The sequence below is a fragment of the Malus domestica genome, chromosome 09, assembly GCF_042453785.1.
Source record: "Malus domestica chromosome 09, GDT2T_hap1".
NCBI lineage: Eukaryota > Viridiplantae > Streptophyta > Magnoliopsida > Rosales > Rosaceae > Malus > Malus domestica.
The window spans coordinates 683007-697366 of NC_091669.1; the positions used below are offsets into that span (position 1 = coordinate 683007).

Consider the following 14360-nt stretch of genomic DNA (forward strand, 5'->3'; position numbering starts at 1 on the left):
TACACACACAATATATTGGAGAGTATAATTTATATTTTAATAATTTTAATCCACAAATTATGGGTTTTTTTTATTTAAAATCTCAATAATACAAACAACTACAAATTTCAATTTTTAATTTAAAAAATATAGTAACCCACATAGAAACATATTATCACATTAATTTCAAGGATTTCGATTAAAAATTAAAAACCAACAAGATTTCAGTCAAAGAATATTAATATTTAGGGACCACATTTAAAGTGTCCCTTGAATTAATATGGTTACTTAATTAAGCTACCATATTAAAATAAAGTTTTCGGACATTGACGTTGTACTCTTTATGGAATGGTGAAGATGATGTGAGAATAGTTTAGGTATTTATAGGAAAAAAAATTAGAAATTTAAAAATAAAAAAAAATTGTCCAAAAAAAAAAAATAATAAATTCAAATCCAACGGCTACCTGGTGTCAGCTAGCTGTTACTAGCTGGCTGACACCAGTAGCCATTGGGTTTGAAATTTTGGGGCGGCCCAGGGCTGGTTGGGGAAGGCCAGTTGGTTGGCCCGATTTCATATTTTTGGCCTTGTGGGGCCCACGAGCCATTTGGCGTAACCCTCGGTTGGAGATGGTTTTCGTGACATTGCGAGCTATTTTTAGCCCTATGACCCTTTGGCGGGATCAGTTGGAGATGGCATAAGTCTCCTCTCTCTCTCTGTGGAACTGCTTGCTATTGGAATTGGTAAGAAATATCTTATGTCGTTATATATTGCCACGTTAATTATAATACTAAATGGATAATAACAGATCCAACTTTACTATGCTCTACATTCTCATACAAAAATTGGGGCAAAGAAAAAGATTTTGATCATACGCGGCAATAGCATAAGAAGGAAAAGAGTCCCACCAATAAGGTCCACTCCAAAATTTGCCAAATAGTTGCTACATTCAAGATTTTAGTCTGTTGTTATAAATTATTTCCATTCGGATGCCTTCAATTGTCGAAGATCCAGCGAAACTCTCCCTGTGCGTGTGAGGATAAAAAAGTGCTCTACTATTAAAGCAACAGGTTTTGCGATTCCACATAATTGTTTACAGACTAGAAAAAAAAAAAAAAAACCGATTCAAATTCAAACGAAAACAACTGAGATCAATAACAAGACTGAAAAGGACAAAAACAGGATAAAATTTTAATTGTGACGGGAACACAAGTGATATACCACGTGTTTTAATAGAAGTGGTGGAAATTTTTATTTTTTAATTTATTAACTTTTTAGCACACATATCTCATCATTTGTATAATAACACGTGGTGTACCACCTCATATACTGGTCACACTGAAAAATCTTTTCAAAAACAGAACAAGAAAAACAAAAAGTGGTAAAAAAAGATGATGACTACGAAGCCAGCCGTTATATTGTTTTCCAAATTTGCCTCAACAATTTTTAGAATTCAGAGGGTTGGGGTTTGAGATTTACGTGTTCTTGACTTCTCTATCTCTCTAAATTCTCAACAGACAAGAGGAACCCAGCAACTGAGGAGAAGAAGAAAGGTTTCTTTCATTTTCTTTTCTAGTACATTGTACAATTGCACTCCTAAATTTTTAGTTGGGTATGTGATTTTTGGAGAGGAGAGTGCTAATTTTTCTTTCGATTGCCTTTTATAGAGAGGAGAGTGCTAATTTTTCTTTCAAATGCCTTTTTTCTTTCTTTCTTTTCTTCTTTGATATGGAAGGCAATGAGCTGAAGCAATTTGACGCTCAATCGGAAGAAATTCCTAATGATGAAGAAATGGCAAGGCCCCGTGTCTGGTAGGACTCCCTCACTTGCTTATTTACTATTATATGTGTATAAATTCAGGTTCTTCTCAACATATTTATGGGATTTTAAACCCTTTAAATTTTAATTTGGCAGGCTATAACTTCATCTGTTTCCCAATCGAAGCATTATTTTGTGTGGTTGCTCTGATGTTTGGTTCTGGGCTCCTGATCAAAAACTATGGCAGGAACATTCGGGTTACTAAATCACGACTACTTGTTTTTAATTGTTATTATTATTATTATTATTTTGTAATTCTGATTGTAGTACTACCCAATGTTTTCACATGAATTGATTTTGAAATCTTTGACTGTTCCTGCCATAGTTTTTGGTCAAGAGCCCAGAATCAAGCATCTGAGAAACCACACAAAATAATGCTTCGATTGGGAAACAGATGGAGTTGTAGCGAGCAAAATTAAATTTAAAGGGTTTAAAATCCCATAAATATGTCAAGTTATTTCTCGAAATCAAGAACCTGAATTTATACACATATAATAGTAAATAAGCAAGTGAGGAAGTCCTACCAGACACGGGGCCTCACCATTTCTTCAACTTTAGGAAGCGTTTCTTCGGATTGAGGGTCAAATTCCTTCTCACCGCCTTCCATATCAAAGAAGAAAATAAAGAAAGAAAAAAGGCAATCGAAAGAAAAATTAGCACTCTCCTCTCCAGAAATCACATACCCAACTAAAAATTAAGGAGTGCAGTTGTACAATGTACTAGAAAAAAAAAATGAAAGAAACTTTTCTTCTCCTCCTCAATCACTGGGTTCCTCTTGTCTGTTGAGAATTGAGAGAGATGGAGAAATCAAGAACACGTAAATCTCAAACCCCAACCAAGGCTTGTTGTAGTCAAGGAAGAAAAAATCGATAATATAGGCAATATTTCGCCTATATTATTGTTTTATTGGAGGTGCGATATTTTTTTAACTATTCAAATAGTTTTCATCAATATATCGTAATATTATCGATAATATCGCAATATTTTCAAAATTATCAATAATATCACAATATAATACCAAAAAATACTTAAAAATGCTGAGAAATCTCGACACATACTACACTTGATCATAGCCCAAAGGCCAAGCAAGTCATGCTGTCTGCAGCTGGGGAATGTGGGTTTTATAGGCTTCTTGCTTGCTCACTGCCCTCGCGTGGGCGATGTGGGACTCAATGGGAGAGAAAATCAGAATTTCGGCCGGAAATTCACACCCACTTTAAACGGCCATAACTTTGTCAAAACTCAACAAAATCAAGCAAGAAAAAAACAAAAGTTGTAGCCCTCGAAGAGACGAAGAGAATGGTACCTCACACGACATCTGAAACGTCGTGGTGTGGCCGGAAATTTCCTCGAAAGCCACTGAGGTCGCCGGAAACTGGGTAAGATTCAAATGAGTATAACTTTTTCAATACGCAACAAAATTGAGTGAAACAAAATGGAACGTTGTAGCCCTCGAAGAGAAGAAGAGAATGGTACCTCACAAGATGTCTGAATCGTCGTGGTTTGGCCGGAAATTGCCTCGAAAGATACTGAGGTCGCCGGAAACTGGGTAAGATTCAAATGAGTATAACGTTTTCAATACGCAACGAAATTGAGTGAAATAAAAAGGAAAGTTGTAGCCCTCGAAGAGGCGAAGAGAATGGTACCTCACACGACATCTGACTCGTCGTGGTTTGGCCGGACATTTCCTCGAAAGCCACTGAGGTCGCCGGAAACTGGGTAAGATTCAAATGAGTATAACTTTTTCAATACTCAACGAAATTGAGTGAAACAAAAAGGAAAGTTGTACTACTCGACGAGACGAAGAGATTGATACCTTGCACGCCGGCCAACTCGACGTAGTTTGGCCGGAAAACCAAAACGTTTTGCCTCAATGGCTGGTACATGTGAACTTGTGACTCCAACTAGGTAAGAGCCACAATTAATTTGGGGCCTTCTATCCTATATTTGTGGACAACCATCAAATGCTAAAGATTAAACAAACATAATATGTTCTACTGATTAGCAAAAAAAACTACAAACCCTTTGCTTATCAACAAAAAAAGACAAGTGCTTGCACTAGATATACTTTCAAATTATGTTGAGTAGCAACCTGATATATGTATTCGGACGAATTATAAAACAATTGACACACTCATGGCTTACAAAATTCAATTCTTTTACTTTATATAAACTTGAAAAAACATAATCAGCATCCAAATTAAAGTTTAGTCTTATTCAATGTATTGATTTTCAATCGTTAATTGATATACTATAATTTGGAACTTCAACGCCTAGACGCATGCTTATGTGTAAGAAATTTAAAGTGTCAAATTCGGCACATTATTCTTCATCACTTTATTCACTTCCCTTTTTTTTTTTTTTAATATCCTAAATAAAACCTCCCAATATTGTACTAATTAATTATATATAAATGATTATGGTGTGTTTAAACTTCTTTCATTAATTACTACATATTTTCTACACTCACAATGTTTGCCAGCTCGCTATATAATCAACTTAAATCAGTTAAATCCATCATGCAATGCATTTCCTTCCAATTTTTTGTGATAAACTAATAGATAATTGACTAAATAAACATCCTGCAAAGTTTCATTAAAAATTTCCAAGTTTTTCTTACAATTTCCGTGGTTTCTATGTAATTTTTATCGATATCGATATTATCCCGATATTTCCATCGATATTTCCGTGTTTTCAAACTACCGATATTTCTGATATTACCGATATTTTCTTCCTTGGTTGTAGTGAAATGTGATTAATGACTACTTCCACTTCTGTTTTTCTTCATTTAGTGTACCATGCTTTTAGCTATCCTTAAAAAAGTTAAGAAATTTTTGACAAAAACTAAGGAACTTAAGAAAATATACGAAATTCTACGCGGACAATCTACATGTAATGTGCATACCATGTACATATTATGTGCCTAGGACGTGCATTTTATGTGCATGGTACATGCATGGAAAACTCATATGTATTGTGCATGGGACATGCATAAAATGTGCATGAAAATTATAAATACTAAAATTTCACATTTTTCCAGGCGGAAAATTCAAACCATAGCCAAAATTTGGGGCCCAATTTTTAATTTTAAAAAACGTACGAGACACCTCATTTCGCATTCATTATCAGTCATGGGGTTGGATAAATCGTAAAACACTTTGAATACACACTGAAAGGGGGGAAAAATCTATGATCCTTTCCACACACAGAAAAATTGATAATATCTGAGCTATACATTCAGAAAAAATATTGAGGGTAATGATAATTTTTCGAACTGATTTCATGTTTGATGTGGTTGACATTGTGGGTGCTCATCGCTGCTATGGTAATAATTCTTGTCATCGGGACTTTCTTTTCAACTTCCAGCCCAACAATTTCTTTTTCTCTGTTTCAGGGGTGGTATAGTCAATAAAAGTTCTTTTATCTGAAAAAACCACTGATCATTATGGACATTGTGCTGAAAAATGTCCAAAGTCTTTACAGTTTATTACTCGTGGGACAGGGTTCTTGTTTCCAAGTTCCAACCCAAGTTAAGGTGATGGACGAATAATTGTTATCATTGTTGTAGGAAAGAGGTCGTTGAAAGAAATCAGGGATAATATGATTTCACCTACATTGGAGGTTTATATTTGGACATCCCTAATTACTTGAATAAGCTTTTAGAGGTCAATATATATGCACATATGCATATATGTTTTTGTTTTTGCAGTTTGACACACAGCTAATCCCAGTGTAATATGGCATATAGTTCACCTCAGGTTGCACTAGTACCAGGAGATGCGTTTGGAGATGATACGTGCATACGAATCTCCTATGCAGCATCCCTTCCCACCCTACAGGCAGCTGTGGAGAGAACTAAGAAATCACTTATTGAACTAAAGCCCTCAGTCGGTGTTTAACGAAAACTAAAATGTTTCCGGTATTGCCACTGACACTGTTCTACTTGTTGCAACTCTGTATTCTAGTATCTGTTTCGAAGTTATGCGTAAGTTGGTCACGTCGGGGACGTCTAAAATAATTCTTCCGGCGTTGTATTTGATAGTAATGTAAACACAGGCGTGTTTGTTTAGTTGAATCGGATTTCAAGAATTCGAAACTCATTTTTTTACTGGGTTTTTCTTACTGGAAAAACTAATGAAATCCGACATTTTTAGTGGAAGGTCAGAGGGCTCGTGGGCCCCACGGAATCTGAAAAGGCTAACCGGCTGGCCCAATTCAGCCAGCCAACCCCGGACTAGGCCAGAAATTTGAGTATTTAGGTGGGATATAGCCAACAGGAATATATTTATATTTAATATATTCCTGTCGGTTATATTCGTCAGAAATGCTAGGCCAAATTTTCAAATGCAACGGCTAGTTACCGTTGGATTCTTTTTATTTTTTTATTTTGGGCCAAATTTTGTTTTTATGAATTTAAAAATTTTAAGTTAATGTAGATTTTAAATTTAATTTGTAGTTTTTAAATTTAAGTTGTAGTTTTTAAATATAAGTTGTAGTTTTTAAATTTAAGTTGTTATTTTTAAATTTAAGTTGTTATAGTTTTTAAATTTAAATAATAAATTATGTTTGATCCTTTGGCTCTCGGTTAGAGACGATTTTTTGTGACTGAGCTAAAACGAGGCTTATGGCCCTTGATTGGAGATGGAGGCAAATATGGCCATGTATTGTTCATTAAAATATTAATATCTTGGAGGGTCAGAAGGCTAAAACAAGTCCTCTGGCCAGCCTTCGGTTGAAGATGACCTAACCGCCTTTGTACCTAGCTCGAAGTAGAGAGAGATTTTGAGTTGTCCACGTGGAAAGAAACATATTAGGGTTGTCCACGTGGAACTAGTTAGTCATTGTCAATGTTATGTGGAAAAGGACATGGATCATCTCTGGATCCAATTGTCCTAATCTTAGGGATTAATGAATCCTGACCATTGAAATTTGATTCAACGATTTTAATTATTATAACTTTTATACTGGATTCCTGTTTGTAGCCGTTTGATCAAATTTCTATGTCCGCTGCCCAAACCCACAATTCGGGAGGAGGAGATCCGAACAGTCATCTTTCCAGAAAAATCTTTGAAAGACGAGCTCACGTAGAACCGGCTTCAACGAATTGCACCTTATTCCATCACTTCTCACCACATTTCCCGCAGTGAATGGCTGGCGGCTTACCTAGTTACTCACACACCCGATCGCCGCTTCTATCTTCCTAAGCTGGTTTGGCATTGCTGTGATTTGAAATAAAACTGTTTTTGCTGTGCTGTGAGAATAAGCGGCTGTAAAATAAAGCTGTAGAGTGTTTGGTAAATTTTTTTGTAAAAATGCTTTTGAAAAAAAAAAACAGTATTATAGTGTTTGGTAAACTTTTATGTTTGGTAAACTTTTATGTAAAAATGCTTTTGAAAAAAAAAACAGTATTATAGTGTTTGGTAAACTTTTATGTAAAACAGATGTGAAAAAAAATCAATTTTTCAAAGCTGGATTTTGCAGCTTCTTGTTTTTGGCTTTTTTTCACCAAAAACTGTGATAAAAAGCTGAAGCTGAATGTTTACCAAACACAAAAAAACTCCCAGTTTTTTTTCATACAAGCTTTTTTTTTAATCACCTCAATCCCAAATTGAAAGCATCTTGGCGCAATCCAAGCTCTTATAAATCGCCCGTACTGGATTCTTCCCAGTATTTGTTTGATATTTTGCAATTGGTTTACCGTTTTGGTTTCCTAACTGACGTATTCCTTTCAAGTTTTGATTTTGGGCTTTTGCCCCATGGGACAAAGATGCTGGTGGGCTTTAATTCGGATTTACTACAAACTCCAAGACGGTGCGTTTAGTCACTCGATTATATCATCGACGGTTGAAGCCTCGAGAAGGAAGAGTCAAACCATTCCTCTTGTTCGGTCAAAGTTCTAACCACCTGAACAAACTAACCACCTCCGTTCTAAATTTCCCGCCCCTTTTTAACTGAATACTTCAGCACTCACTTCATCTCCTCTCTGCTCAAATCTCCAACAACCAGACTCTCTCTCTCTCTCTCTCTCTCTCTCTCTCTGTGAAAACTCAAGATTCCGAAACCGAAAGGTTTTTGCGACTCTGCAATGGCGACCTCCGCAGCTACTCCCCTGATCTTCCTCACCATCCTTTCGCTCTCCGTTTCCTCCGCCCTCGCAACCTCCGTGACCCTCTTGAACGCCGCCAAGGTTCTCTCGAACTCCGGCTTCCTCTCCATGTCCCTCACCCTCCAACTCGTCTCCAACTCCATCGAATTCGAATCCCCCACTGCCACCATCTTCGCTCCGCCGGACGCCGCCTTCATGCGCCTGGGCCAACCCTCACTCCCCCTCCTCCTCTACCACATCTCCCCGAGAAGAATCTCCGTCAACACCCTCAAGTACCTCCGCCCCAATACAAAGATCCCGACTTTGCTTACCAATTACTCCCTCACCGTCACTGCCTCCCCAAATTTCCAGGGCTATTTGTCGATCAACGATCTGGGTATTAATCCTAACGCCGTTCTGGATGATGGGTCGGTGATCGTTTACGCAATCGACGAGTTTTTCAATTCGTCTGTCTTGGCCGCCGACGCCCCTCAAGAACTGGCGGCAGATCCTCCATTGATGATCTCTGTTTCCGGTGTTCAACCGCCGAGCCCTGCTCCGAGTGCGACTGTGATGGAGGCTGAACCTCGCCGGCCTGGTCCCGAATCTTTCGGTTTCGTAGCTGATTTGCTGAGGTCCAAAGGGTACTCAATCTTCGCCGCATTTCTTGATGCGCAGCTGGTGGGGTTCAATCGGAAGACCCGGCTCACAGTTTTCGCTCCCATCGACGATGCGATTGATGATTACCAGAGGAACAGCACCGACTACTCGCTGATATTTCGGCAGCATGCTCTTCCGAGATTGCTTATGTGGCAAGATTTGGTGGCGCTTGAAGATGGAACAATGCTGCCCACTTTTGAAGAAGGGTTTATGATCAATGTGGTCAAGTTTGGAGATGTTCCCGCGCTTAATGAAGTTCCGGTGGAGGCTCAAGATTTGTTTCTGAACCGGTGGCTGGCCGTGCACGGCCTGAACAGGCTGCTGACGGCACCTGCCGTGAAGCAAGAACCGGTTGAAGATGTTTTCACTGATGGGTATGTTGCCAATGTTGCTCAGGGTATGCCTCATGATTATGGTGACTACCACTGAAGCAAGATTTCTTGGAGGCTCTTTGCAGTTCCTTTTACTGTTTTACTGTGCTGTTTCCCTTTCACATCAAGAATTGGGTAAATAGTTTTCACCTCAGTGAAGAAACCACTGTTAATTTCCTTCTCTGATTGTATGTTTTCGTCTTAAAATTTCGAAAGTTTTGATGTAATTGTTACGTTGATGAACTTGTTTTGGTGTAATCCTTAGGTTGATGAACTTGTTTTGTTGTAATGAAGAAACTATTTTCTGTTGAATCTTCAGTAAAATTTTCGGGTTTCGAATATGTTAATTATTTCTGTTAATTGTCTACTAATTCAACATAAAAATGTCTATCAGAATGTAAACCACAGGAGCTACATTAATAGATCAGAAAATTTGATGCTAGTAACTTTTTATACTACTGTTTTGTTCTAGAAGTAGAGGCTCGAGCAGTTTGCATCCTAGTACCGTAGCGAGTACTGGCTTCCTCAAGATTTGAATCTCCCGAAAAGCTTGCCATTGCCAACTCCCTCAGTTTCTTCAGATCACTTTTCGGCTCTAGTTTAAGACCCTTTTGCCGTTTTGCTTCTGCTGCTGTCTGCGTGCTGAGGGCCGTCTCCACATTAGTGGAACCTGTGATTTGAACAACATTAGGGCCAGGTGATCCCGGACTGAGCACAGGGACTACGGTTGCAGTCATAGCGCTAATAGGGTCAGCATGCGGTGCTCTTGTAAGGAGTGGAGCTAGGCCTGTTTTAGGCTGAGAGGATGCAGCCATGAGTCTTGACCATTGTTTCCTTGGAAGGAACGGGAGGATAAGACCCTTAGCGACAAACTTCAATCCGAGCTTGAATGAATTTTTTTGAGGCTGTGAGAGTCTGAGTGTGGATTTTACCAAAGTATACCATTCGTTTATCATGTGGGCAACGAAGGTAACGAATAGGAGAGCTAGCATTATAAATCCGAAGCTTCTTGATTTAACAGGATTTGAGCCATTAATAACGATAAATAGCGAAAATATGCCCACCTCACACAGTAGAGAAACACTTTCCACCAGATGGACTGCCCTCTTGATGTAGGGTTTCAGGGTAAACAGATAGATGAACTGTACCAGGGTAATGGCCAATGCTAATATGCTTTGGCTTGATTTCGTTGATGAGTAAGCTCCGGATATGATGCCCAAACAGACCCGTCTTAAAAGATCGAGAATAATGTAGGAGGATCTAGCACAACCCAAGAGCCTTTTGGATATAGGAATTGTTGTTTCTGCTGTGCTTTCATCCAAGCTGACCGTTCGCATTCTCCCATTACCACTATGGCCACCTCCAGTGCATTTGGATACGCTGTTTGGTTCATTTTGATCAGCAGAGATGATCAATGGAGGACCCTGCAAACTTATGAAGAGAATCCCAAATCGTGGAAGGAAAGATGAAGGAAGCCCTTCCTTATGAAACCATTTTCCGGCTCTGGGTCTCCCTGTGAATAAATACCAGAGCCTTGCATACCACGGATCTTTTCCAGCTACATGCTTGACTTCCTTGTACTGAACAAAATTGCTGGAGAAGATTGCAATGATTTGAAAAAGACACACCGATAAGATAAGGGCTGCGGGGATAGCTAGCAATAAAGCCCCAATAATTATTCCCCCTGTCGTACCACCTGTAAATTAGAGTAGTCTTGAGTTCAAAACACGCTTGAGTGGCAATCGAAACAATTGGGTTTTGAGAGAACAAAATTGGCTGCTTACCTTTAATAACAAACGCAGAGGACTGAGAGATACAAGGCAGCATGAGAATCAAAAGAAAGAGCTCGAATCTGGGCACCAAGAGTATTCCGTGAACTGGTGTCCCTAGTCTCCACCTTAGGAAAAGTAATACCAACACGTGGATTACGACTAAACTACCTCCTCCAATGCCAAGCCAAAAAAGGTTCATCTGCAAGTCTTCCCACCTGTTACAATTTAGTTAGATATCGCGTTTTGTATAATCTTTCAACCAGTCTTCAGATTTTAGTGTAAAAGCACCAAAATAAAGGTAAAACGCGGAGCTTACCCTCTGTAATTCTCCATTCCCTTGATGACATTGCTAGCAGACAACGGCTCTCCTCTCTGTAACATAAATGATTAGCAGTCGAGTGGTTTTCATCAGTGAGGAACATAAATGTTGAATGCTGAAATATGTACTCACCAAGAAATATGTGAAGTATTCATTCGAATTAAGAGGTTGTCCATAAGGTGGCATACGCATACTATACTGTCCATGAAGCCAACCCGACTTGGGGTACACCTCAATTGGCACTGGTATATCATACCACATATAAGATGAGTTGGTAAAACATATGTCAATTTCAGTTGAAGTCGTTGTCTCAAGCTTCTCTTGGTGTGGCCAATCTGAAGAGTTGTCCCTTTTCCATGGAAGCTTTTGGCGAGGTATGAGCCACCTAAGGCCTTTCGTTGTCTCCAAATATTCAATTGGCTGATTGACTGGGAGCCAGTCTGAGAGAACAAAAACTTGAAGGTGTCCGACCATACCCTATGTTAAAAACAAACAGATATTATAACTGAAGAAATGCAAAATTACAGATATCAAAATCTGTCCACTTGGATATTGTACCTGCTGGACAGTTTAAATCTTTACTTACATGAAGGTTCATTGAGTCAGAAGCAACGGCGTTGGAACTCTCAGAAGCAAGAGTTCCCACTGCTCCAAGATTTGCAGAAGAAACGGAGAAAATAGCAGCTGCTAATGATGTCGCTAATATACCCACAGTAACAAAAGAGTGCAATGCGATTGATATTGCAGGGGTTGAGTCTGCACAGATTTAGAGGGTCAAGCAGGGAAGTAGCCATGTGAAAAGGTGTCTGTTTTTTTGTTTTAATATAGTTTTTTCTCCAAGTCTCTGGCTACAGAGTAAAATATATGAACCATCACGGATAAATCTAGGAAAAAAGATGTGCGAAGAATGATACATACAGTATTTCACTTCGAGTTGGTTGGATGCCATGTTTGGATTGCCTGATATATCATATACTTTCCCTGCTGGAATCGCAACTGACACTACATTCTCCGTGGCTGCCAAAACTTTCAACGAGTACAGAGCTCTCGAGAGTTCCCTAAACCTAAAATTAAAAGAAACATTTAATCAAACATACGTGTATGCAGCAAGCTACTAATTGGACAAATAGTATTATGATATCAGAAGTTTTAGAGTCACCATATGCACCTGCCTTGTTATTCTACCCCCGAACACATTTACCATGGAGGCCTGAAAGCCAAAGACCGGCTTTGTAAACTCAACTACCACACTGATGACGCGGTCCTCTGTAAAATTTTGAGAACCAGTACTCAACCCTACACCAGTCTCCACAGAATCTGAAAGAAAGTAAATAGTTAGCTCCACAAGGCTACTAAAGTACTCCCATAACTATCTTTGGAACGTATTGAGCTGTGGAATATATTACCATAAAGAAAAGTAACCGAGGGAACCGATGTGACAGGAGTGCCTGTCCTCCCGAGTATAAATCCAGCTCGTAATTTAACCATGATGATTTCAGTTGTAGATGTATTTCTGAGCTACAACATGAAAGGTTTAAACATAAATGCGCTATGCTAACACACCATACTCACCAAAATAGTTATGTGAAAGACATAGTTGCTTACTTGGAATTTAAACCCGCGGTTTCCTTGATTTCTACCATGACTAGGTACTAAGATACCTGAATTTACAACCAATGCATTCTGGACCTGCTCTGTTGTGTTCATAACGGGAATGCTGAAGTCCAAAAATATTTCCATGTCCTCCATTTTGTTAGTAGCACGGACAGTTCGTGGAACCCCATTAATCGCCAACTCATAGGCTGGAACGGAGGTCCACAAATCTGCGAGAACTGGCCTTCTATCTAAGACATGCATTACAAATGTGATCAGTACATTCTCCCCAAGCTTATGCAGCAAGCGGCTAATTGAAGTAAATTTTTGGTTTATGTATTACCAAAGCGAACGATGATTGTGGAACCATTTGTCCTTGTAAATCCGTTTCCTGCCTGATCTGTACAAAAACAATCTGCCATTCTGATGGCAACACGCCCGTATAAACTTTTCTTGGAGAGAATTACATCAAGGCTGTAACTGATACTAGGTTTAATCATGCGTAACGAAGATGCTTGTACATGGCCAGGACCATTTACTATGACCTACAAAAGCACAAAACGCAATTAAGTTTTCGAATTTTAACCCTTGACAATCGTTGAAGCACGAAATTTACCTTCTCGATCACTTTCCATGGTAATACTATGAATATTCTTGAACAACATCATACAAGGATGATAAAAAGAAGTAACAAATCCACTTACATCACAGCTTGATGAGTTCAAACACGTGAAGCCGCCCCTTCCGGTGCAAGCTTCACTAAATGTGACATCAATGGCTATTTTTGCAGCACTTGTGTAATTCCGTTCACTGAAAATTGTTGCAGTTGGTGGTATTGTATCTGTCATAAAAACGACGAAAACAGCTTAGAGTCCTCCTGCTCAAAAATTTAGAAAAAGGAAACAAATTTCAGGGCTGGCATTGCCGGAAGATACTCACCAATGAACCAAGAATAAGCCGATGAGTTTCTCCGTCCATCCCGAGTTGTGACGTTGAGACGAAATTCGTGATGGCAGTTAACGGTCAAGTTTTTTAATACAATGGCACGAGCTGGACATGGACTCAAAATTTGGCCATCAAGCTGTTCTTAAACAGATTTAATCACCACAAATGGACTAATTTTTTTATTTTATTTGAGCAGTATTCGAATAAAATCTAATCTAAATTACAGGAAGCGAGATTGTAACTTGAATGCAGAGGCGCACGATGTTCTAGCCAACTAGCCAACTAATTAAGCGAACTGAAAACGCAACATCGTAGAACTACATACCTGACAGAAAATGGAACACACATTGTGCTTGCATGCATTGGAACCGTCCGGCGTGACGACAGAGTAGCGGAAAACAGCGGAAGAATACCTCGACCGTGCCGGCGGAGCTCTGTCGAAACGAACGGGGACCGTGGACTCGGCTGCATCTTGTAGATACAGCAAACTAAGCACAATAAAGGCATACTGAGGAAACATGAGGAAACCACCTCCAAGGACGGCCATGTAAATCGCATTAAAGCTCTCAAATCTTGAAGGAGGAAAAGAAAAAAATTAAGAGAAGGGTGTGGTACTAATTGCAGGGGAAAGTAAATGTTGAGAGAGTAATTGTGTTGATTATTTCACAGCTTTAAATTGAAGGGGAACGTGCAGAAAAGGGCAGGGCAACCACACCAGTGTCCATCTTGACAGTCTCATAACTGCTCCTTTAATGTTGTTCACATTAACTAACTCTCAACCAACCCTTTGCTTTTGAGGTAAGAGGCCTCCACTTTGGTG

At 39.1% G+C, this 14360-nt stretch overlaps 2 protein-coding genes across 2 annotated transcripts; one reads left to right on the forward strand and one right to left on the reverse strand.

Annotated features, from left to right (window-relative positions):
• Nucleotides 1-7880: 7880 nt before the first annotated feature.
• On the forward strand, nucleotides 7881-8969 carry LOC103442713 (putative fasciclin-like arabinogalactan protein 20). Its single transcript, XM_008381528.3, has one exon. It carries the CDS (start codon nucleotides 7881-7883, stop codon nucleotides 8967-8969), a length of 1089 nt encoding a protein of 362 aa, XP_008379750.3.
• Nucleotides 8970-9282: 313 nt separating this feature from the next.
• Nucleotides 9283-14217, reverse strand: LOC103442715 (uncharacterized). Its single transcript, XM_008381529.4, has 13 exons — nucleotides 13866-14217; nucleotides 13535-13676; nucleotides 13300-13436; nucleotides 12939-13140; nucleotides 12608-12846; nucleotides 12409-12520; nucleotides 12175-12319; nucleotides 11921-12066; nucleotides 11589-11758; nucleotides 11135-11479; nucleotides 11000-11055; nucleotides 10696-10898; nucleotides 9283-10607 (listed from the first exon to the last, which is right to left on the reverse strand). Exons 1-13 carry the CDS (start codon nucleotides 14085-14087, stop codon nucleotides 9367-9369), a joined length of 3360 nt encoding a protein of 1119 aa, XP_008379751.3. The 5' UTR covers nucleotides 14088-14217; the 3' UTR covers nucleotides 9283-9366.
• Between the last annotated feature and the right edge of the window lie 143 nt (nucleotides 14218-14360).